The 16,898-nt window shown below is 36.7% G+C and overlaps 1 protein-coding gene across 11 annotated transcripts in view; it reads left to right on the top strand.

Moving 5' to 3' along the window:
* The window catches only part of szt2 (SZT2 subunit of KICSTOR complex), a 134,492-nt gene that overhangs the window by 29,129 nt on the left and 88,465 nt on the right, over positions 1-16,898 (top strand). For 8 of the 11 annotated variants that reach the window (XM_081379764.1, XM_081379759.1, XM_081379763.1 and 5 more), the window contains exons 23-36: positions 814-911; positions 2,179-2,317; positions 2,870-3,109; positions 3,334-3,541; positions 5,425-5,472; positions 8,085-8,212; positions 8,969-9,233; positions 9,585-9,756; positions 9,843-9,935; positions 11,820-11,898; positions 13,865-14,167; positions 14,963-15,101; positions 15,190-15,306; positions 15,397-15,466. In XM_081379764.1, the coding sequence (XP_081235890.1) occupies positions 814-911; positions 2,179-2,317; positions 2,870-3,109; positions 3,334-3,541; positions 5,425-5,472; positions 8,085-8,212; positions 8,969-9,233; positions 9,585-9,756; positions 9,843-9,935; positions 11,820-11,898; positions 13,865-14,167; positions 14,963-15,101; positions 15,190-15,306; positions 15,397-15,466 (2,099 nt within the window). The remainder of the gene's footprint in view (positions 1-813; positions 912-2,178; positions 2,318-2,869; positions 3,110-3,333; positions 3,542-5,424; positions 5,473-8,084; positions 8,213-8,968; positions 9,234-9,584; positions 9,757-9,842; positions 9,936-11,819; positions 11,899-13,864; positions 14,168-14,962; positions 15,102-15,189; positions 15,307-15,396; positions 15,467-16,898) is intronic. The other 3 variants (XM_081379762.1, XM_081379758.1, XM_081379757.1) reach the window with 1 other exon arrangement.

The raw sequence follows: 16,898 nt of genomic DNA, 5'->3' as shown, positions 1-16,898 counted from the left end.
CCTTGCATATTGATAGTGGCTCCCTGATGCCTACAAAGTAGATACAATGTAATTATCCAACTATATAATTGCGAGAGAATGCAAAAGCATTGAAATATATTTTTGTCCTCCCATCTCAATTTTTTCCATCCTTTAGGGGATCAGAAAAATACGTAATTTCCTTTCCGAACATAGTATTCGGCTTCGGGCACATCCCTAGTAGCCTATTCTGCATTAATAGTGGTTAACTACCATGATTTGGGAAGGATAGTGCTCAGAAATATAACAGAGCTAAATTCGCTGTAAACCACGGCTTCTTGGGGTTTATTGCTTAAGTTTGTCCTAATAGAACTTGAGTTGTATTAAATCCAGAACATTTCTTTCATTTCTGGAAAGTGGAAACGGATAACAACCACAGATGGTTTGTGTTTTGCATTTACTCTTGCTAAAGTGTTTGATAAATTGAATAGCATTGTGATCAGTGAAGGACAAACAAAATGTTTTAACTAAGTAGATGATTAAAAAACAGCGTAATTGAAAGACTTAATGCTAATGGATGCCAGACATCCTCAATGAAGCTTTTAAGTGATTCATTAGCAATTGATAGTGACATAAGAAGAGATTATTGTTCTCATTAAGTTATTATCTGTGTGTGTGTGTGTGTGTGTGTGTGTGTGTGTGTGTGTGTGTGTGTGTGTGTGTGTGTGTGTGTGTGTGTGTGTGTGTGTGTGTGTGTGTGTGTGTGTGTGTGTGTGTGTGTGTGTGTGTGTGTGTGTGTGTGTGTGTGTGTGTGTGTGTGTGTGTGTGTGTGTGTGTGTGTGTGTGTGTGTTCAGAAGAGCGTTTGAAGCCTCCGGAGAGGCAGGACACTGTTCTTTCTTTCCAGACAATAGGAAGCAGTAAAGATGTGACGGGCTCCTCCAGCACACTACAGGTATGTCCTCTCATGACATCTCCACTACACTGAAAAGAACAATAAGTCAAATTTACGCAAAAAAAAAAAAAAGTTTTTGCACGAATTTCTTTTAAGTAAATGCCACACGCATATTTTTAAAGTAAATTTCACATATGGAATTAAGTAAACTCTACTTAACTAAATTAAGTGAAAAGTAACTTAAATAAAATAAGTAATTTTTACTGTGGCTTGTAAAAGGTTGAGCAATATCTATTTAGTTAAAGTTTCCTTTGCAATACATTTCACTCAAACAATATAACACTGAATTAAACCACATGTTTAAAGTGTATGCTTTACTTAGAAACATCTAATTAATACAATAGATATTGTGTGAGACACCATATCTACATATCAGAAGTTACGCATCACGTGAACGCAGAGACCTCAGTACTTGAAAGACTATACACAATGACTGTAACATTTGATGGATCGTTTTTGTGTCTGAATGTGTCATTTTGAGTAGAAAATGAACTCTACATGTCACAAAATGGCAATGTACTGATCCTAACAACAAAAGCAATGATAAAACAGTGTAAATACAGCTGGAAAACAGTGAAAAATCAACCTCATTAATTACTCAAGGCCCAGTGCATGATGGGAACACCAGTATCAGAAAAGTTGAGTAATTTTACTTAATTTTAAAATGCTTTCATTTCTACCCGCTTGAATTGAGTACTAATATAGAATTTACTTAGTTTTTTTTATTTTTATTTTTGCCTGAACTAACTTTTTCATGTAAATTACATTGTTTTTTTCTGTAGTATTTACTCAAAATCATATACACTATCCACTTATAAACTATGCATTTCTGCACTATGTGCTGTTATTATGTGTCTATTATTCTGTCATTCATCATTCAACCATGTAATTTAAGCTGTGCAGTCGAGGACATAAAGTGTCTAACATTCCACACTTTGTTGCATCGCCCGGGTATTTAAAGGGCACTTTTTTTTTGGTTTAATTTTCAGTGTGAACGCACTACAAAAACTGTTTATACTACAAAACAGCATGGAATAGTGCATAATTATGCAAATTGGGACAAACCCTCTGTCTTTGACTAGTAATTTGTAAAATTATAAATGCTTTTGCTATCACTTTTGATCAATTTAATGCATCTCTGCTGAATAAAAGTTTTAATTTCTTGAAGAAAAAAAAATCTTCCTGGCCCCAAACTTTTAGCAGTAGTGTATTTATCTTTCTGTTGTTGGCAGAGTGGTTACAGTGTGTGTTTCTCTGTTCCTGGCAGAGTTTCAGCAATGCAGATCTTGTGGATGACGAGCCAGCTGGCCTGGAGCAAGACGGCTTATCTCCTCACTGGAAATGTTACGCCAAATACATCAGCCATCAGCAGATCCTGCTCACTTTCCTGCCAGCGACATTTACAGGTGCATCATCTGTCAATGCCACACCAATTAGAACTCAGAAGTCCTTTACGTTTGCACACATCATGAGATTAATGCTTTCTATTTAGCCACATACATTCTTGGATGAAAACAATGCCCACAGTTTAGCAAACTAATATTACCAACTGGAGAATGTTAGCAAACTACCATTTGGTGGGTCTTTAATACTTTTAAATGCCAATGTTAGAGAAAACAAAACTATGAAAATAAATTTTAAACCATATAGATTGCTAGAAATATTGTTACATATATAGATATAAATTAATATTAATTGTTAATAATAGTTATTATATTAATGTTTCTTAATATATAATAATTATAAATCAAATTCATCATAAATATAAAGTTTTTATTGCTGTAGTGTAATGATCATTCAGTTATTATTGCATTACATTTGTAAAAAATACACATACATACATGTATACATATATATATATATATATATATATACACACACACACATATATACACACACACACACACACATATATATATACATATATATATTTATTTATTTATTTTTTGACTGCGCAGATGTGCAGCTTTTGATGTCATCTGGGCTGGAAACTGAACCTCCAATCAACGGCAGCTTCCTGGATGAGGAGGAGACCTGTAGCCACGGCAACGGCCAATCACAGGCAGACTCTATCAGCAGTTCAGCCAATGGTCAACATGGAGAAGATGTCAGGGGCCACCCAGCGTCCAGAGAGGTGTCCACAGCTAAACCAGAAGCAGCGTTGGAGACGTCTACAGACATGAACACAGGCGATGCAGGTTTGACACAACAAAGTTGCAGTAATATCAGAAACCAAAACCAAACAAGGGAGTTTACAGGCATTTCACATCAGGGTTATTACAGTTAACTAAAACTAAAACCGTTAAAGATCTTTTTCGTTACTTAAAAATACAATATAAAAAAACTTAACATGGCTTGACATAACAAGTTAACGTGTCTGGGAGAGATGTTTACCTCCATAACTCTATCCCATAACGTTTAGCTTCAGAAGAGAAGGATGGTGTGCAGTTTATGGAGCCTCAAAAGCGAGACTGTCACATCACATTCAGCAGACAGGTGTCTCAGCAGAGCGGCACCGACGCCACTCGACCCCGCTGCCCCATCTACATCTACAACTGCTCACTGGACTCCCTCAAAGAACAGCTGGTCCATCCGCGGTCGGGACGGAAGCCCAGAGACGTCTTCTTCAGGTACTGGGACACACATCCACATGAAAGCTACATGATAGCTTGAAGGTCTCTGGTCATCAGCTCTGTTCCAAACCCCATAGAGCGGCCGACTGCCTATCTAGACAACTACCTTCCAATGAGGGATGCACGGGTCAGCTCCAACGTCACCCGAATCCGCAGCCAAAAACAAATCACCCACCCGCACCAATCATTTTCTCTGATTTAGATATCCACACCCGATGGTCGAATTACAATTATTCTTATGTGTTACACGTGATGATAAGACCTTCAACAGTGGACTCGGTTGTCATGAACACAGGCTTTACTCCCTTTAAAACTTAACCTGGAATGCCACTGTTTCTGTCACTGTGACTTCCCGAACAGGCGAACACACACACACACGCACTTCACAGCCGTTGCATATTACCCAGCACTTGATTCATCCTTGATTCATAAAAAAGTTATTTTCACCACTTCGTTAAAAGTTATTTACACCACTTCGTTAAAACCAAAACGCTCCCACACGGTACTTTTCTTAACTTCCTTTTGTTTGTTTTGTTTTTAATTCTCTCTCTGAGCTTTTTTACCTCCATTTCTGCTTAAAAAGCGGACCCCCCGCAGCTCGCGTAGCATATCTTAATAAGAGTGCATGTCTGGCTGGTGGAAAAATTACGTTTTAAACATGCTCATATTTTAGAGAATGTAGTTAATATTTACGTTATTAATGATTTATCATATCCACCCACGACCCGCCCGCATTTAATCAGAATGTTATTTTTATTACTTGATCCGCCCGATCCGCGGATATAACGCAGCATCTGAAATAGGATCTGAAATCTGAAACTTAAATGCTCTCCATTAGCAATAAATACTGCATGCTTTGAATAAAAGCATCAATAACATTCTTAAGGCTCGGATCATGCTCTTATTCATGAAAATGCTTTTAAATCATTTAAGCGTGATAAGACACAAAAGAGAACTGGCGCGCGTCTGTGAATCTCCTGTGTGACACACTCGCGCGCACAGAAAGCCGCTTCTGAACTGACAAAAACACGTGTGAAAATTAAAATGCCAAAATGCATGTTTTGTCGAGTATCCTCGTAAGAACAGTCTTATATTAGTTAAAAGAAGTCTTAAATAAAAGTAAAGAGTTGTGAGAAAGTGAGAGTTGTGTTAGATCCATGTCATGTGCGTCAGGTCTTAAAGTGATGGCAGCCTAATAAACCTGCTGCTGTCTGAAAATCAAGCTTTTAATGTTGTTTATATGTCTTTATTATGTTATTTTAATATGCTTTAAGACAAACCATGTGCAAATTCATAAGTCAACACCATTGCTGAGTATTTTCTCCTTAAAACTGCAGTGAACCAAAGAAAAAAACGCAGTCTCAAATGCGGTTTGAAAGCACTAGTTTATTTATATAGCACTTAATACAATAGATTGCTACAAAGCAAGCAGCTTTACAGTATTAAGCAAGAAAAAAAGTGTCGCTTTCAGTTAGAATTACAACTTCAATATCTACTATAAAGCAGCTCTCCAGATTGGTTTTTACAGAAGAAATGAGCCAGAGAAGGTTTCCACCGCAAAGAAAGCAGAGCCTCAGAGCCACACCTACCTGTAACGTAATCGCCACGGACCAATGGCAGTCCGAAGATGTTTACCAGTCGGAGTCAACTTTTCTGGAAAGCTTGCTTTTGGCAAGCTGTTTCGAGCTCAAGAAGTGATCTCCAAAACGAGCTTCATTTTGGCCTGACACGATTTCACTTGGGCCTTTATGGTGTCTAAAAATGTTGCCTAGGTAGGCAGCTCGCTATGGTTTGGGACAGAGCTGTTGTGTTTAATCATTCAGAGGGCATCATGTGGTCATCCTAATGCTTTACTGTCTGGTTTCTCTTTGGTTGAGAAGAGCTCAAGAGACAGACAACTGGGAGTTCAGTCAGCAGTCCAAATACAGGTAGCTCTGCTCACTGCTTGCTGCTGTTGCCCTATAGCGGGAACGGGGCGGGCGGGGGGGGTACGAGGGGGCCGCTTCGGCCCTGTTACACTACGGATGGTCCTTCTTTCTTTCTCTTTCTCTGGAGGGTTTTGCTATTCTAGGAAGGTGACTGAGGGGGTGTCAGGCTTCAGAAGATTTAGGTATGGGTATGAGGTCTTAAAATAACAGAAGGAAAACAAACTTTCATCTGTGTATATGCACTACTGTTCAAAAGTTAGGGCTCAGTTATTTATTTATTTATTTATTTAAAAGAAATTAATGCTTTTATTCAGCAAGGATTAGGGCTGCATGATATTAAAGAAAAGTGCGATATGCGATAACTCATTAAATAATGCGATATGCGATACGATAATGCTTAAAGTGTGTAAAATAAACTTAAATTATCTTTCAAATATATTTAAAATTATATAAACTACATACTTGTTTCACATTCTTTTTGCTGCAGTGTTTTACCTTTTAGTTTATTTTAACATCAGTGTAAACCACAGGGTTTAGGGTTTCAGGTTATCCTACATTAGGGTTATTTAACAACAGAAACTGAATAATCAAATGTAAAAATAAAACACTGCTTAGTTTTCACTGTATGAATGAAATATATACTGATTCTTATTAAAGCTACAAAAGTTGTTTAGCCGAGAGCAGTGAGTGATTTTCTCTTTGTCTTTTGTTCATGACCCCAGTTATTGCAAGCTGATATTTACATTTGCGATATTTAGATAATTTCAATATATTGTGCAGCTCTAGCAAGGACGCTGTAAATTGATCAAAAGTGACAGTAAAGCCATTTATAATGTTACAAAAGATTTCTTTTTCAAATAAATGCTGTTCTTTTGAACTTTCTATTCATCAAAGAATCCTGCAACAATTTTTTTTTTTTATCATACTGATAATAAGAAATGTTTCTTGAGCAGCAAATCAACATTAAGGTTTTTTTGACTGATCATGTGACAGTCGAGCTTTGCCATCACAGGAATAAATTACATTAAAAAATACATTCACATAGAAAAACTGTTATTTAAAATGTTACGATCTGTGATCTATATTGTTATTGATTCAGGTGCACGGACATTTAGATTGCTCTACATTGTCTGGTATGTTTTAAGACCTCATGTCCTGCTGAGGGTTGTGTTCTCTGCCTTCTGATGTCCAGTACCAGTCAAGAGTTTGGACGTATTTTGACTGAATGTCTGTTTCTGACTCTCTGATAACACGTGGAAAAGAAGCAAGACAAGAATGCATATCCATCACATGTGCTCCACGTGTTCTTCATGCATTTTTAGTACGGTTTCAAAAGCGTCCCAGGATGCACCTCATGATTAAGCAGAGCTGGAGCTCATATATGAGGGAGGCTTCATTTTTTGCATCCATTTGTGTTTTTTCAGAGTTTTCATGGCTTTAAAATGGTAAAAGTGATTAGATGTGTCCAAACTTTTGACTGATAGTGTACATACTAAAATTTGGAGGTTTGTTCCCAACATGTAGACATTTAGGACATCCCAAAACATTCCAAATTAGGGTGAAATGACTGGGTTATAACTTTTGTCCTCTTTATTTATGAAATTAGAAGTCTTTGGAAAAAAAACGAGTCTTTGTTAATGAGTCTATGTTCTTGGTGGTAGTGTCTGAATACTCAGTGCTTCTTTGAACAACACACATGTTAGGGTACATTTTTATGTTCGTGTCCTCACCGTCTTGTTTTCCACCTCGCTTTTCCTTTTTAATGTATTTTTCCTGCTTTGTTGACCACAAAAAATGGCTAAACCTATGCCATATATTCTAGGAAATTGTTGCTTCATGGCTGTAAACCTGTTCTGCATGCTCTTAAAGCTGTTTGATCCTGCAGCTGTATGACTGGTGTGATATCATCCTGTCCTCTTCAGAAGCAAACACCACTAGTATTTACATTTGATGATGCTTTGACAGTGTAGATAAATGTAATGCTGTTGCACTGGAGTGCTGCTTAATATGAGTATTACACTCAGGAATACTGATGTATCGGCCGCTAATATTTAAAATGAACACCATCAGCAATCATCCATTCAGAACTTATTTTACACTGACATGTTTATTGTGTTCAATAGGGTCAATAATCACATTCTTTCTGCATGTATTAAAAATTCTGAAAATTAGAGAGCATGCATTTGCTTCCTGTACATGTCAGATAGACATGATTGTTTTCAAGATGGTGCCATTATTTATTTTTTTCAGAATCTGGTAATAAATTGCCATATTATAATTTTTATTTAATTATTTATTTTTTTCTAACATTGTGCCTGTCGTATAAGTGAGATCTGATTCAATTGTACTACGATAATAAACTAAAAGCAAAATGAAGATCTAATGTCAAAAGTTCAAATAAGTGATAGAAAGTTCCAGTTTTCCAGAGTGCTGCTTCCCTATATTAAACATACGGGGGTGTAATATTTGAATTGGATATCTTACTGACTATTCCTGCTGCTTGTCTCTGCTATATAAGGCTGGTGTCTGGTGTGGTGTTGTAGGAAATGTGTGGCAGATTGTGTGTTATCTGGTGTGTGTGTGTGTGTGTGTGTTTGTGTGTGTCTTGGCAGGTCAATCTCTCAGGAGCGCAGCAGCGCCTCCTCCTGGACTGAGCTCATGACGCACCCTCACAAACACAAGGAACTGGCCAACTACTGCAGCCTTCTACAGGAACACTACTACCAGAGCTATGTCAAAGGTCACAAACAAACATATGCATATATACGTATAGTTAGAATTTAACAAATGTGTGCACATCCAGTGGGCAAAAAGCTCAACCACACACACGAAGAAAAGGTAGAAATATTATTTATTGAATGTTCTCACCAAAGTTTTTTTTTTTTTTTTTTTTTTTTTATATACATATAGCCGAAATAAATAAGCAAAAATAGGAAATAGTATTTCCATAAAGTAAATGAAGATTATTTTTTTGCATTGTGACATTATTTTCTTGACATTTTAATTCTCATATATTTTATTTTAGCCTATTACACATATATATGTGTAATATATATATATATATATATATATATATATATATATATATATATATATATATATATATATATATATATATATATATATATTATTTCAGCATTTTTTTATATTTTATTTTAGCCTATTACACATAAAAAAATCATATATATATATATATATATATATATATATATATGTATGTATGTATGTGTGTATATATATATATATATATACAGTATATATATATATATATATACAGTATATATATATATATATATATATATAGATATATATAGATATATAGATATATATATACATACAAATATACATGTAATAAATTCCTAAAAAAATGCATTTCAGTAATGTGAATTGGGGCACAAAATGTTTAATTTTCATAAAAATGTTAAAATTAAAAAAAATCTTAATGAATTTTCATGGCAAATGATTTCATCGGCCTTGTACCTGTGTTGATTGACAGGTGTTTACCGCAGTCTGCAGCAGTCGTACAACGTGAGCTCGCAGGACGTTCTGACGGCCATGGATTACTGCGAGGAGTCGCTGCAGGAGATCGACATCACTTCCTTCCTGCAGACCCTGTGCGGACACGTGCGTGTTTTCCGTGAACGTCACGAGCTGTCCGGCTGTGTCAACGTGAGCAAGTCCACTAGCAGTCCCACCACCTTCATCATTGGCGAGGGAGAGGATGATGGAGCTGACAGAGCCACACTGGTCTCTTCATCCAGGTACTGGCCACAGAGCAAAGCATTGTGGGACTTTTTTTGTTTTCATTGTATTTAGATATTGTTTTTCAAGTCAAGTCAAGTCACCTTGATTTACATAGCGCTTTTAACGTTATAGATTGTTTCAAAGCAGCTTTACAGTGATAATAGGAAATTACAGTTACAGAGATTGTTTGGGCTTTACAGCAGCTCTAGAATAAAGTTATTGTACAGCGAAAGTTAGTTTTGATTGATTCACTTCCGTTGCAAAGATCATTAGTTATTAACTTAGGGGCCGCTAACACAACAGAAAACCTGCTCATTCGCACATCAACAGTGCATGTACACAACAATCCAGTTTGTATTTTGTTAAAGCTTTGAACTGGAGGACGGGAGCGAAGCTGATTCCAGAGGAAAACTCTCTGTCCCCTCCTCCCCACTGGACCTGGATGAACCCAAGTCTCCGAAAATCCCAGAATTCCCTCTGTCTCTTCTCCAGTCCCAGCAGAAGTGTGAAGTGTATCTAGATTTGCATAAAATCATACAGGTACTGCAGACACCAAGTTTGGCGAGAAACAAACATGCCTTTTTAAATTCCATGAACAATGTCACGCATTCTGTTCATTTTTGCAGGAGAAGTTCATGGAAATTGGTGCTCAGTATTTCAAGACTGTACCGTCCAACCCACATTATTTCTTTTACTGCCTTCCATCTTCAAAAAAAGAGGTGCGTTATGGAAATATTTTAGCATTCCATTCCTTTCAGTGATGTTGAAAATGCATTTTTTTATTTTTTCATGAGATAGGATGACAAAATAAATACAAATTAACACCTTTCTATTGTGTTGCAAAAACAAGCACATAGCACGAACAATGTAGTCTGATTCATGACCCAATGTCTCTAATGAGGGAATAATTCATGAGTTATCGATTTTAATCAGTTCTGTCCATCAGAGGGCTTACTTAGGTATGTGTTTTTTTCTTTCTTTCCCGTATTTATACGGATTTCATTTCTGCAAGCACTGAGAGTTTGGGTCGCTTATAACATGCATTTGAAAACGCAACACACTTTCTGTAGTTTAAAGGGATAGTTCACTTTGAAATAAATTTTTTTTATGTTTTAGCTTACCTCAAGGGCATCCAAGATGATCCTTTCTTGTCTGTCAGTCATTTAATGCAGGTCTATGGTCACTGTCTCAAAGAGCATGCACAGAGTCCAAATTAAACAATTCCCCATCGTAAGTACACATTGATGGCCTAAGACACGAAACGAGCGGTTTGTGTGAGAAAACGAACAGTATTTATATCGTTTATACCTTTTGTAACACAACCATGTCCAAGTGATCTGAAGGCGCGAGCGCTTCCTGCTCTGTGACGTGTGCGCAGACTGGTGCATAGATATATACACTAGATGTTGCCTTAAAGACATTCGTTCCAATGAACTGCCGTAGACAAGGCGACATCTAGTGTATATATATCTATGCACCAGTCTGCGCACACGTCACACAGCAGGATGCGCTCGCGCCCTCAGATCACTTGGACATGGTTGTGTTACAAGAGGTATAAACGATATAAATACTGTTCGTTTTCTCACACAAACCGCTCATTTCGTGTCTTAGGCCATCAATGTGTACTTACGATGGGGAATTGTTTAATTTGGACTCTGTGCATGCTCTTTGAGACAGTGACCATAGACCTGCATTAAATGACTGACAGACAAGAACGGTTTGACCTAAAAATATCCAAATTGAAACTACTGCGGAAAAAAAGACACCTACATCTTGGATGCCCTTGAGGTAAGCTAAAACATACCAAAATTTAATTTCAAAGTGAACTATCCCTTTAACGTTTAAAAGCAAAGAAATTAAGGCAGCCATAAATATTAGTATTGTAATTGTACTGTTTTTGTAAAATATTATTATAATTGTTAAATACTTTTTTATTTTACAGTATAGTAGTATTGCATTTTTTTATTGATTTGTGTCATTTTAAATGTGGTTTTTAATAATAATAATAATAATAATTGTTATTAAAATGATTGCACAGTATTAGTGTAGTGATATTAAATGGATACTTTTCTTCCTTTTTTTTGTCCTTAGCTTAAAGGACCTTAGCTTATGGCTTGTCCTTAGCAGTCGTACATATTAGTGCTGTAATTGTACTGAGTTTTTTTTTGTAAAATAATATTATAATTATTGAATATTTTTTTATTTTACAGTACGGTAGTGTTGTATTTTTTTATTGATTTATGTCATTTTAAATGTGTTTTTTAATAATAATAATAATGGTTATTAAAATGATTGCACAGTATTAGTGTAGTAATATGAAATGGATATTTTTCTTCTTTTTTTGTCCTTAGCTGATCACATTACTGGATGTTTGGATGACAATATGTAGTAAAAAATGTAACATTCACAAAAGAGTTTGTTTTTATTTTATTTAGACAACCCTTCTCAAAATCACAGCTGTGTAGGAAACACTGGGATAGTCTACATAATCAAACGTTTGACTGTCAAATTAGCACTCAACTGTACAGCCAGAGACCTTGTGAACCCGAATGGGACCTTAGACTCAGTGCCCGTTTTCCGTTCCTCTCTTTCCTCTCCTCCAGGAGGACTCAGACAGGGAAGGAGAGCGGAGACCCAGTGAAGAGTGCGAGGTGTCTGAAGCTGAGCTGGCTACAGAAGACGGTTAGACATCATTTATGCCCTTTTAATCAGAAATATCTTCCTTATCTAAGTGTCCAACTCAGGCTGTCTTGATAAAGTTCACGTTCAGTAACTAATTAGACATTTAATGCTATTTAACACATATTTAAAGGTGCACTCAGAAATATTTCCGTCACTAAATCTATTATGAAAAAGAAATGAATAGTGTTTTAAAATTCGATTTAAAAACACAAAACTTTCAAGGCCCCCAGGATATGTTGTTGCATGAATATCTGACCATGAAATATATCAAAAGAATGAACAGAGACTTTGCTTTTAAACAAAAAACCCACAACGTTTTATTCTAGCTTTATGCATGCTTTTTTTATTATTATCAATACTCGAATGTGGGTAAGTTTCATTAAAAAAGCAACATTTTGAACAAATCATGTTTTTTTCGAAGACTACAACGTGCATCGGCAGTGCTTTGATCCAGAGATTCTGTACTCTCTCAGAAGATGCGTAATAGCTCCCCTACTCTATAACAGTGAAAACACGGAAAGCCAGAAAATATTGTCAATGCCAGGGAAAGAGTTAAATGGTTTCAGAAAAGTTAGCTAATGCTATCAGTTCATATTTTTCATTGCATGCACAGAATTGGTGCACTGAAGAAGGCTGATATCCAAAACCTTTGTTATTTTATCCGCTGTTGTGATTTATTAAGTATCTTCTAAAGGTTATTTTTTAGTTTTTTTGGATATGAATTAGGGCTGTCAATCGATTAAAAATTTTAATCAATTTATCGCATGATTGTCATGAGTTAACTCGTGATTAATCGCACATTTTTTTATTTGTTCTAAATGTACCTTAAATTTATACTTTTCAAGTTTGTAATACTCTAATCAACGTGGGCATGGATAAATATGGATGCTTTATGCAAATGTATGTTTATTATTGAAACCATAGTCAACATAGAGCATGAAGAGACATGTTTCAAAGGTCATAGATGTTTTTCAAAGAACTTGTTCATGTCTATTAGACACATGTACAAAAAACAAAGAAATACCAGGTTCCCATTACTTCTCTTTCTTTGCACTGAGCAATTAACACAAACATGTTTAGATTTTTGCATGACAGGGCAGCTCTTCTGAAAATGCTAAATGTACATTTATTATTTATTATTAGGCTACATTAAAGTTTGTCTCTCTCTGTGCCCATTTTGATGAAGCTAAATTCTCAATAAAACTGTTTTCATTGGTATATTTTACTGTTTCTGTTGTCAAACAACGGAATGAATATGAAATGGTGACTGAAACGCGACCCATTAAGACATAACCAGCTCTCCCTTCCAAGATGTTAATCTGCACAATAATCCTGATAATCGAGCCGTCGTCTGATGAAATCAAATACACATAAGATAAACACAATATCTGTTTTGCGATTTCGGCTATACTTGCATGTAAAATTAGAGAAGCAACATCATGTGTTTAACTGAATTAAAGCGCTGCTCCTCTCTCCAGCGCGAGTCGCAGAGAGAGAGAGAGAGAGAGAGAGAGAGAGGCGCGCGCGCATGCTGGGAGAGCAGTACCGGCGGTACCGGTAGATTCTCAGAAACAAGGTTTGGGCGCTTTGTTGAAGGGAAAAAATCGCTAAATGGTTCTGCAATGTCGCTAAGTTGGCAACACTGTGTATCTCCATTTCTCCAACTAGGTTTTGGGCCACGGGTCAAACAGAAAATACGCGCTGCGTTAGATCGAGCGTTAAAAAAAATAGTGCCGTTAATTAATATGATTTTGCGTTAACTTTGACAGCCCTAATATGAATGTTTTGGTCGTAAGCACTGTGATCACTGATGAATCATTCACAGCAAGACTAAAACATTTAATAAGGACTTCAATAGAGTCCATTTTGTTATTTGTAAAGTTATATAAGCAGTTTTTTGCACTTGTTAGTAAACTAGAAATATATGATAGCATGTTCCTTGTATTAATCCTTTGCATATGCACAGAGAACGTGTCCGGCTGCTGCATCGTGACGGAGAGTGACACGGATCTGGAGGTGGAGTATCAGGAATGTGGGAATGGCAAAGCGGAGGCAGGAGAAGAGGAAGGAGGTGAAGGCGTGTCTCCATCTGACTCCAACACAGTCAACCAGGACGATGATTCCTTCAGTATTCTGGACGGAGACTCTCTGCTGGAGGTGGAGGGTCCGCAGCCGGAGATGCCGCCTCTGTTTGTTCACCTCACCTGCTCCGTCAACATGAAGAGCTGCCATGGCTCCATGCCCACGCAAACACTGCCAACCTGTCTGGGTGAGACACTCAACACACTGCTGAGCTTTCTGCCGTCGACTTAACCTGTTTCCTACACTTACAGACATTTAAAGTCCAATTAAAAACATTTATCTGTTTAATGTACAGTATAAGGAAAATAAAACATGCATTATATTATAATAAATAATATTATATAAAAATAAAACTATCATACATTATTTTTTGTACTCTAAACATTTACAATATAACAGGGTTGGCATGAAATATGGTTTGAAATAGAAAGGAATATACAAGTTCATCATATGACTTTATTAACTTCACAGTTTGTACATTTTAAAGTCCCCCTGTAGTCAATCAATTTATCCCTTAAAACTCATCTTTGATCAACAAAATGACATATTTAAGTGTTTTTTCCTTGGAATAAAACTCTTCATGCCTTAAAATAGCTTGAATGTAACTCGACACCCTTGCCTCATTTAGTATGCGCGGTTCTATGAATATGCAAATGAGCCCCGCCTCCACTCACTCACTCAGCTCAGAGATCCACTGGTTGACGATCACACGTTGATCTGATTGGTTACAAGGTAGTTTGTGACGTCAGAAACACCACCGATTTCAAACCGTGTTTATTAATATTACTATAATAGTGTATAAATATAGTAATATAAATACAATAATATAAATAAAGAACAACTCAAGAAAAGTCATGGAAATTCATTAGTGTGAAGAAGAGGAACCATAAACAGTAATTTTGGTTTTTTATCCCTCTGATTAGTGTTAATCTGGGTCATGTGTTTTTAATAGTATTAGTGAATGTACATCTATGTTTTGCAGGTGAAGTCATAACCTGTCTTGAAAACGCTGAGAATCTTCAGTCGGTGGATCTGAACGAGTTGTCAGTCACTCTTGATATCTTTGTGCTCACGTTACCTCTGGAGATCGAGGTCATGGCCCCTGACTTCCGCCACAACCGGTCAGTGATTGTGAACCGTCCTAGATTTGTGAAAGACGAACAGCATGGGTTCAGCTAGAGTGATCGTGATGGTTCTCTGTGCGTGCAGGTACACATCTGAGAGCAGTGTGTCTCTGAACCGCTCTCCCGGACAGCCCTCATCGTATCGCTCTGACGAGGAGCTCATGGGGAACCTGGACGGCCTGCGCGGGGTTGGTGTGGAAAGGTCAGCGTTTAGAGGTCAACAGACATCATCTGTTGCCAAACGTCTTGAGCATTAACTCTTTATTTTGTCTCATTTTGTCATCTTCTGCAGTATGTCTGGAGATCCCCTGTCCAAACTTCCTATTCCACACAAAATGGCTGTTTTAGCCACCATGGATGAGGTGAGAATGCAAAAATGAAAAATTATAGCGATATTATTAAAAGATATTTTCATTTTCTCAAACAATTATTCATCAATGAACCAGTAATGAAAGTTAAACTCTTCCAAGCACCGTATATGAAATATGCATGAAAGGTCAGTACTGTTTATTATTGCAGGAGGAGGATCTGTCTTTTTCCGAATTTATTTATTTATTTATTTGTTTATTTATTTATTTATTTATTTATTTAGTGAGTTGCCATCGCCAAGTTGCTATATAAGTTGCTATATACCCTATCTTTATTTCATATATATATATATATATAGTGGCGGAAACAAGCTTGCATATTTGTTTACATTTTAATTTCAGTTTTAGTTTGAGATATCGGATATTGCTTGGATTTTGGATATTATTGTATATAAGCTTGTTTCCGCCATGGATTTTTTTTTTTTTTTTTTTTGTTTACATCTTGCAATTCTGACTTTTTTGCATGATAAAGTAACTAGGGCTGACTTCTAATAGTCGAGGATTCGACGATTCGATTCGGAGAGGTCTGATTCGACTATGAACCTCATAGTCGAATACATGGGCGTCAGTTTGGTTTGAAATGTGCTGGGGACAGAGACGCATTCGCATTTTCAGAAGGGCTGGGTACCATTTTTATTTTATTTTTTCGCTTTCGCGCAGGTCATGTTTTGAAAGACGATGTCCTGTAGCTTACTAATGTAAATAAATAAAAATGTATTCAAAAACCTGCTTCACGTTTTCAGCAGGGCTGCAGAGCGGCTGTGAGTTGACTCCACACGGTTCTCATGTGCGAAGCTTTACGTGGTTTAATGTACCTAAACAATGATTACCAAATTCCCCTCTCATGTTGCTCCTCATAACCACTTAAAATGGTAAAAAAATCGAACCCAGAGTCCAATTATTATGGACGTTAACAGATATTAAGCGTTTCTGCTTCACATTTTCAGCAGGGCTGCGGAGCGGCTGTGAGTTGACTCCACACGGTTCTCATGTGCGTTAAAAAGCTGACTCCACACGGTTCTCATGTGCGTTAAAAAGCTTTACGTGGTTTAATGTACCTAAACAACGATTACCAAATTTCCCTCTCATATTGCTCCTCATAACCACTGAAAATGGTCAAAAAATCGAACCCAGAGTCCAATTATTATGGACGTTATCTGATATTAAGCGTTTCTGCTTCACATTTTCAGCAGGGCAGCGGAGCGGCTGTGAGTTGACTCCACACGGTTCTCATGGGCGTGAAAAAGCTTTACGTGGTTTAATGTACCTAAACAACCATCACCAAATTTCTCTCTCATATTGCTCCTCATGTTTATGAAATGTTATGATATATGTGTGATATATATGTGTTTTTTAGCTCTTTTGTTTGAAATGGAAAAAATCTAGCTGCTATCTAAAAAAAAAAAAAAAAGGTTCGACTATCAGT

The sequence above is a fragment of the Scardinius erythrophthalmus genome (genome assembly GCF_964197995.2).
Source record: "Scardinius erythrophthalmus genome assembly, chromosome: 12".
Classification (NCBI taxonomy): domain Eukaryota; kingdom Metazoa; phylum Chordata; class Actinopteri; order Cypriniformes; family Leuciscidae; genus Scardinius; species Scardinius erythrophthalmus.
Note: the sequence above shows the minus strand (reverse complement) of the source record. Positions and strands in the feature narration are given on the sequence as shown.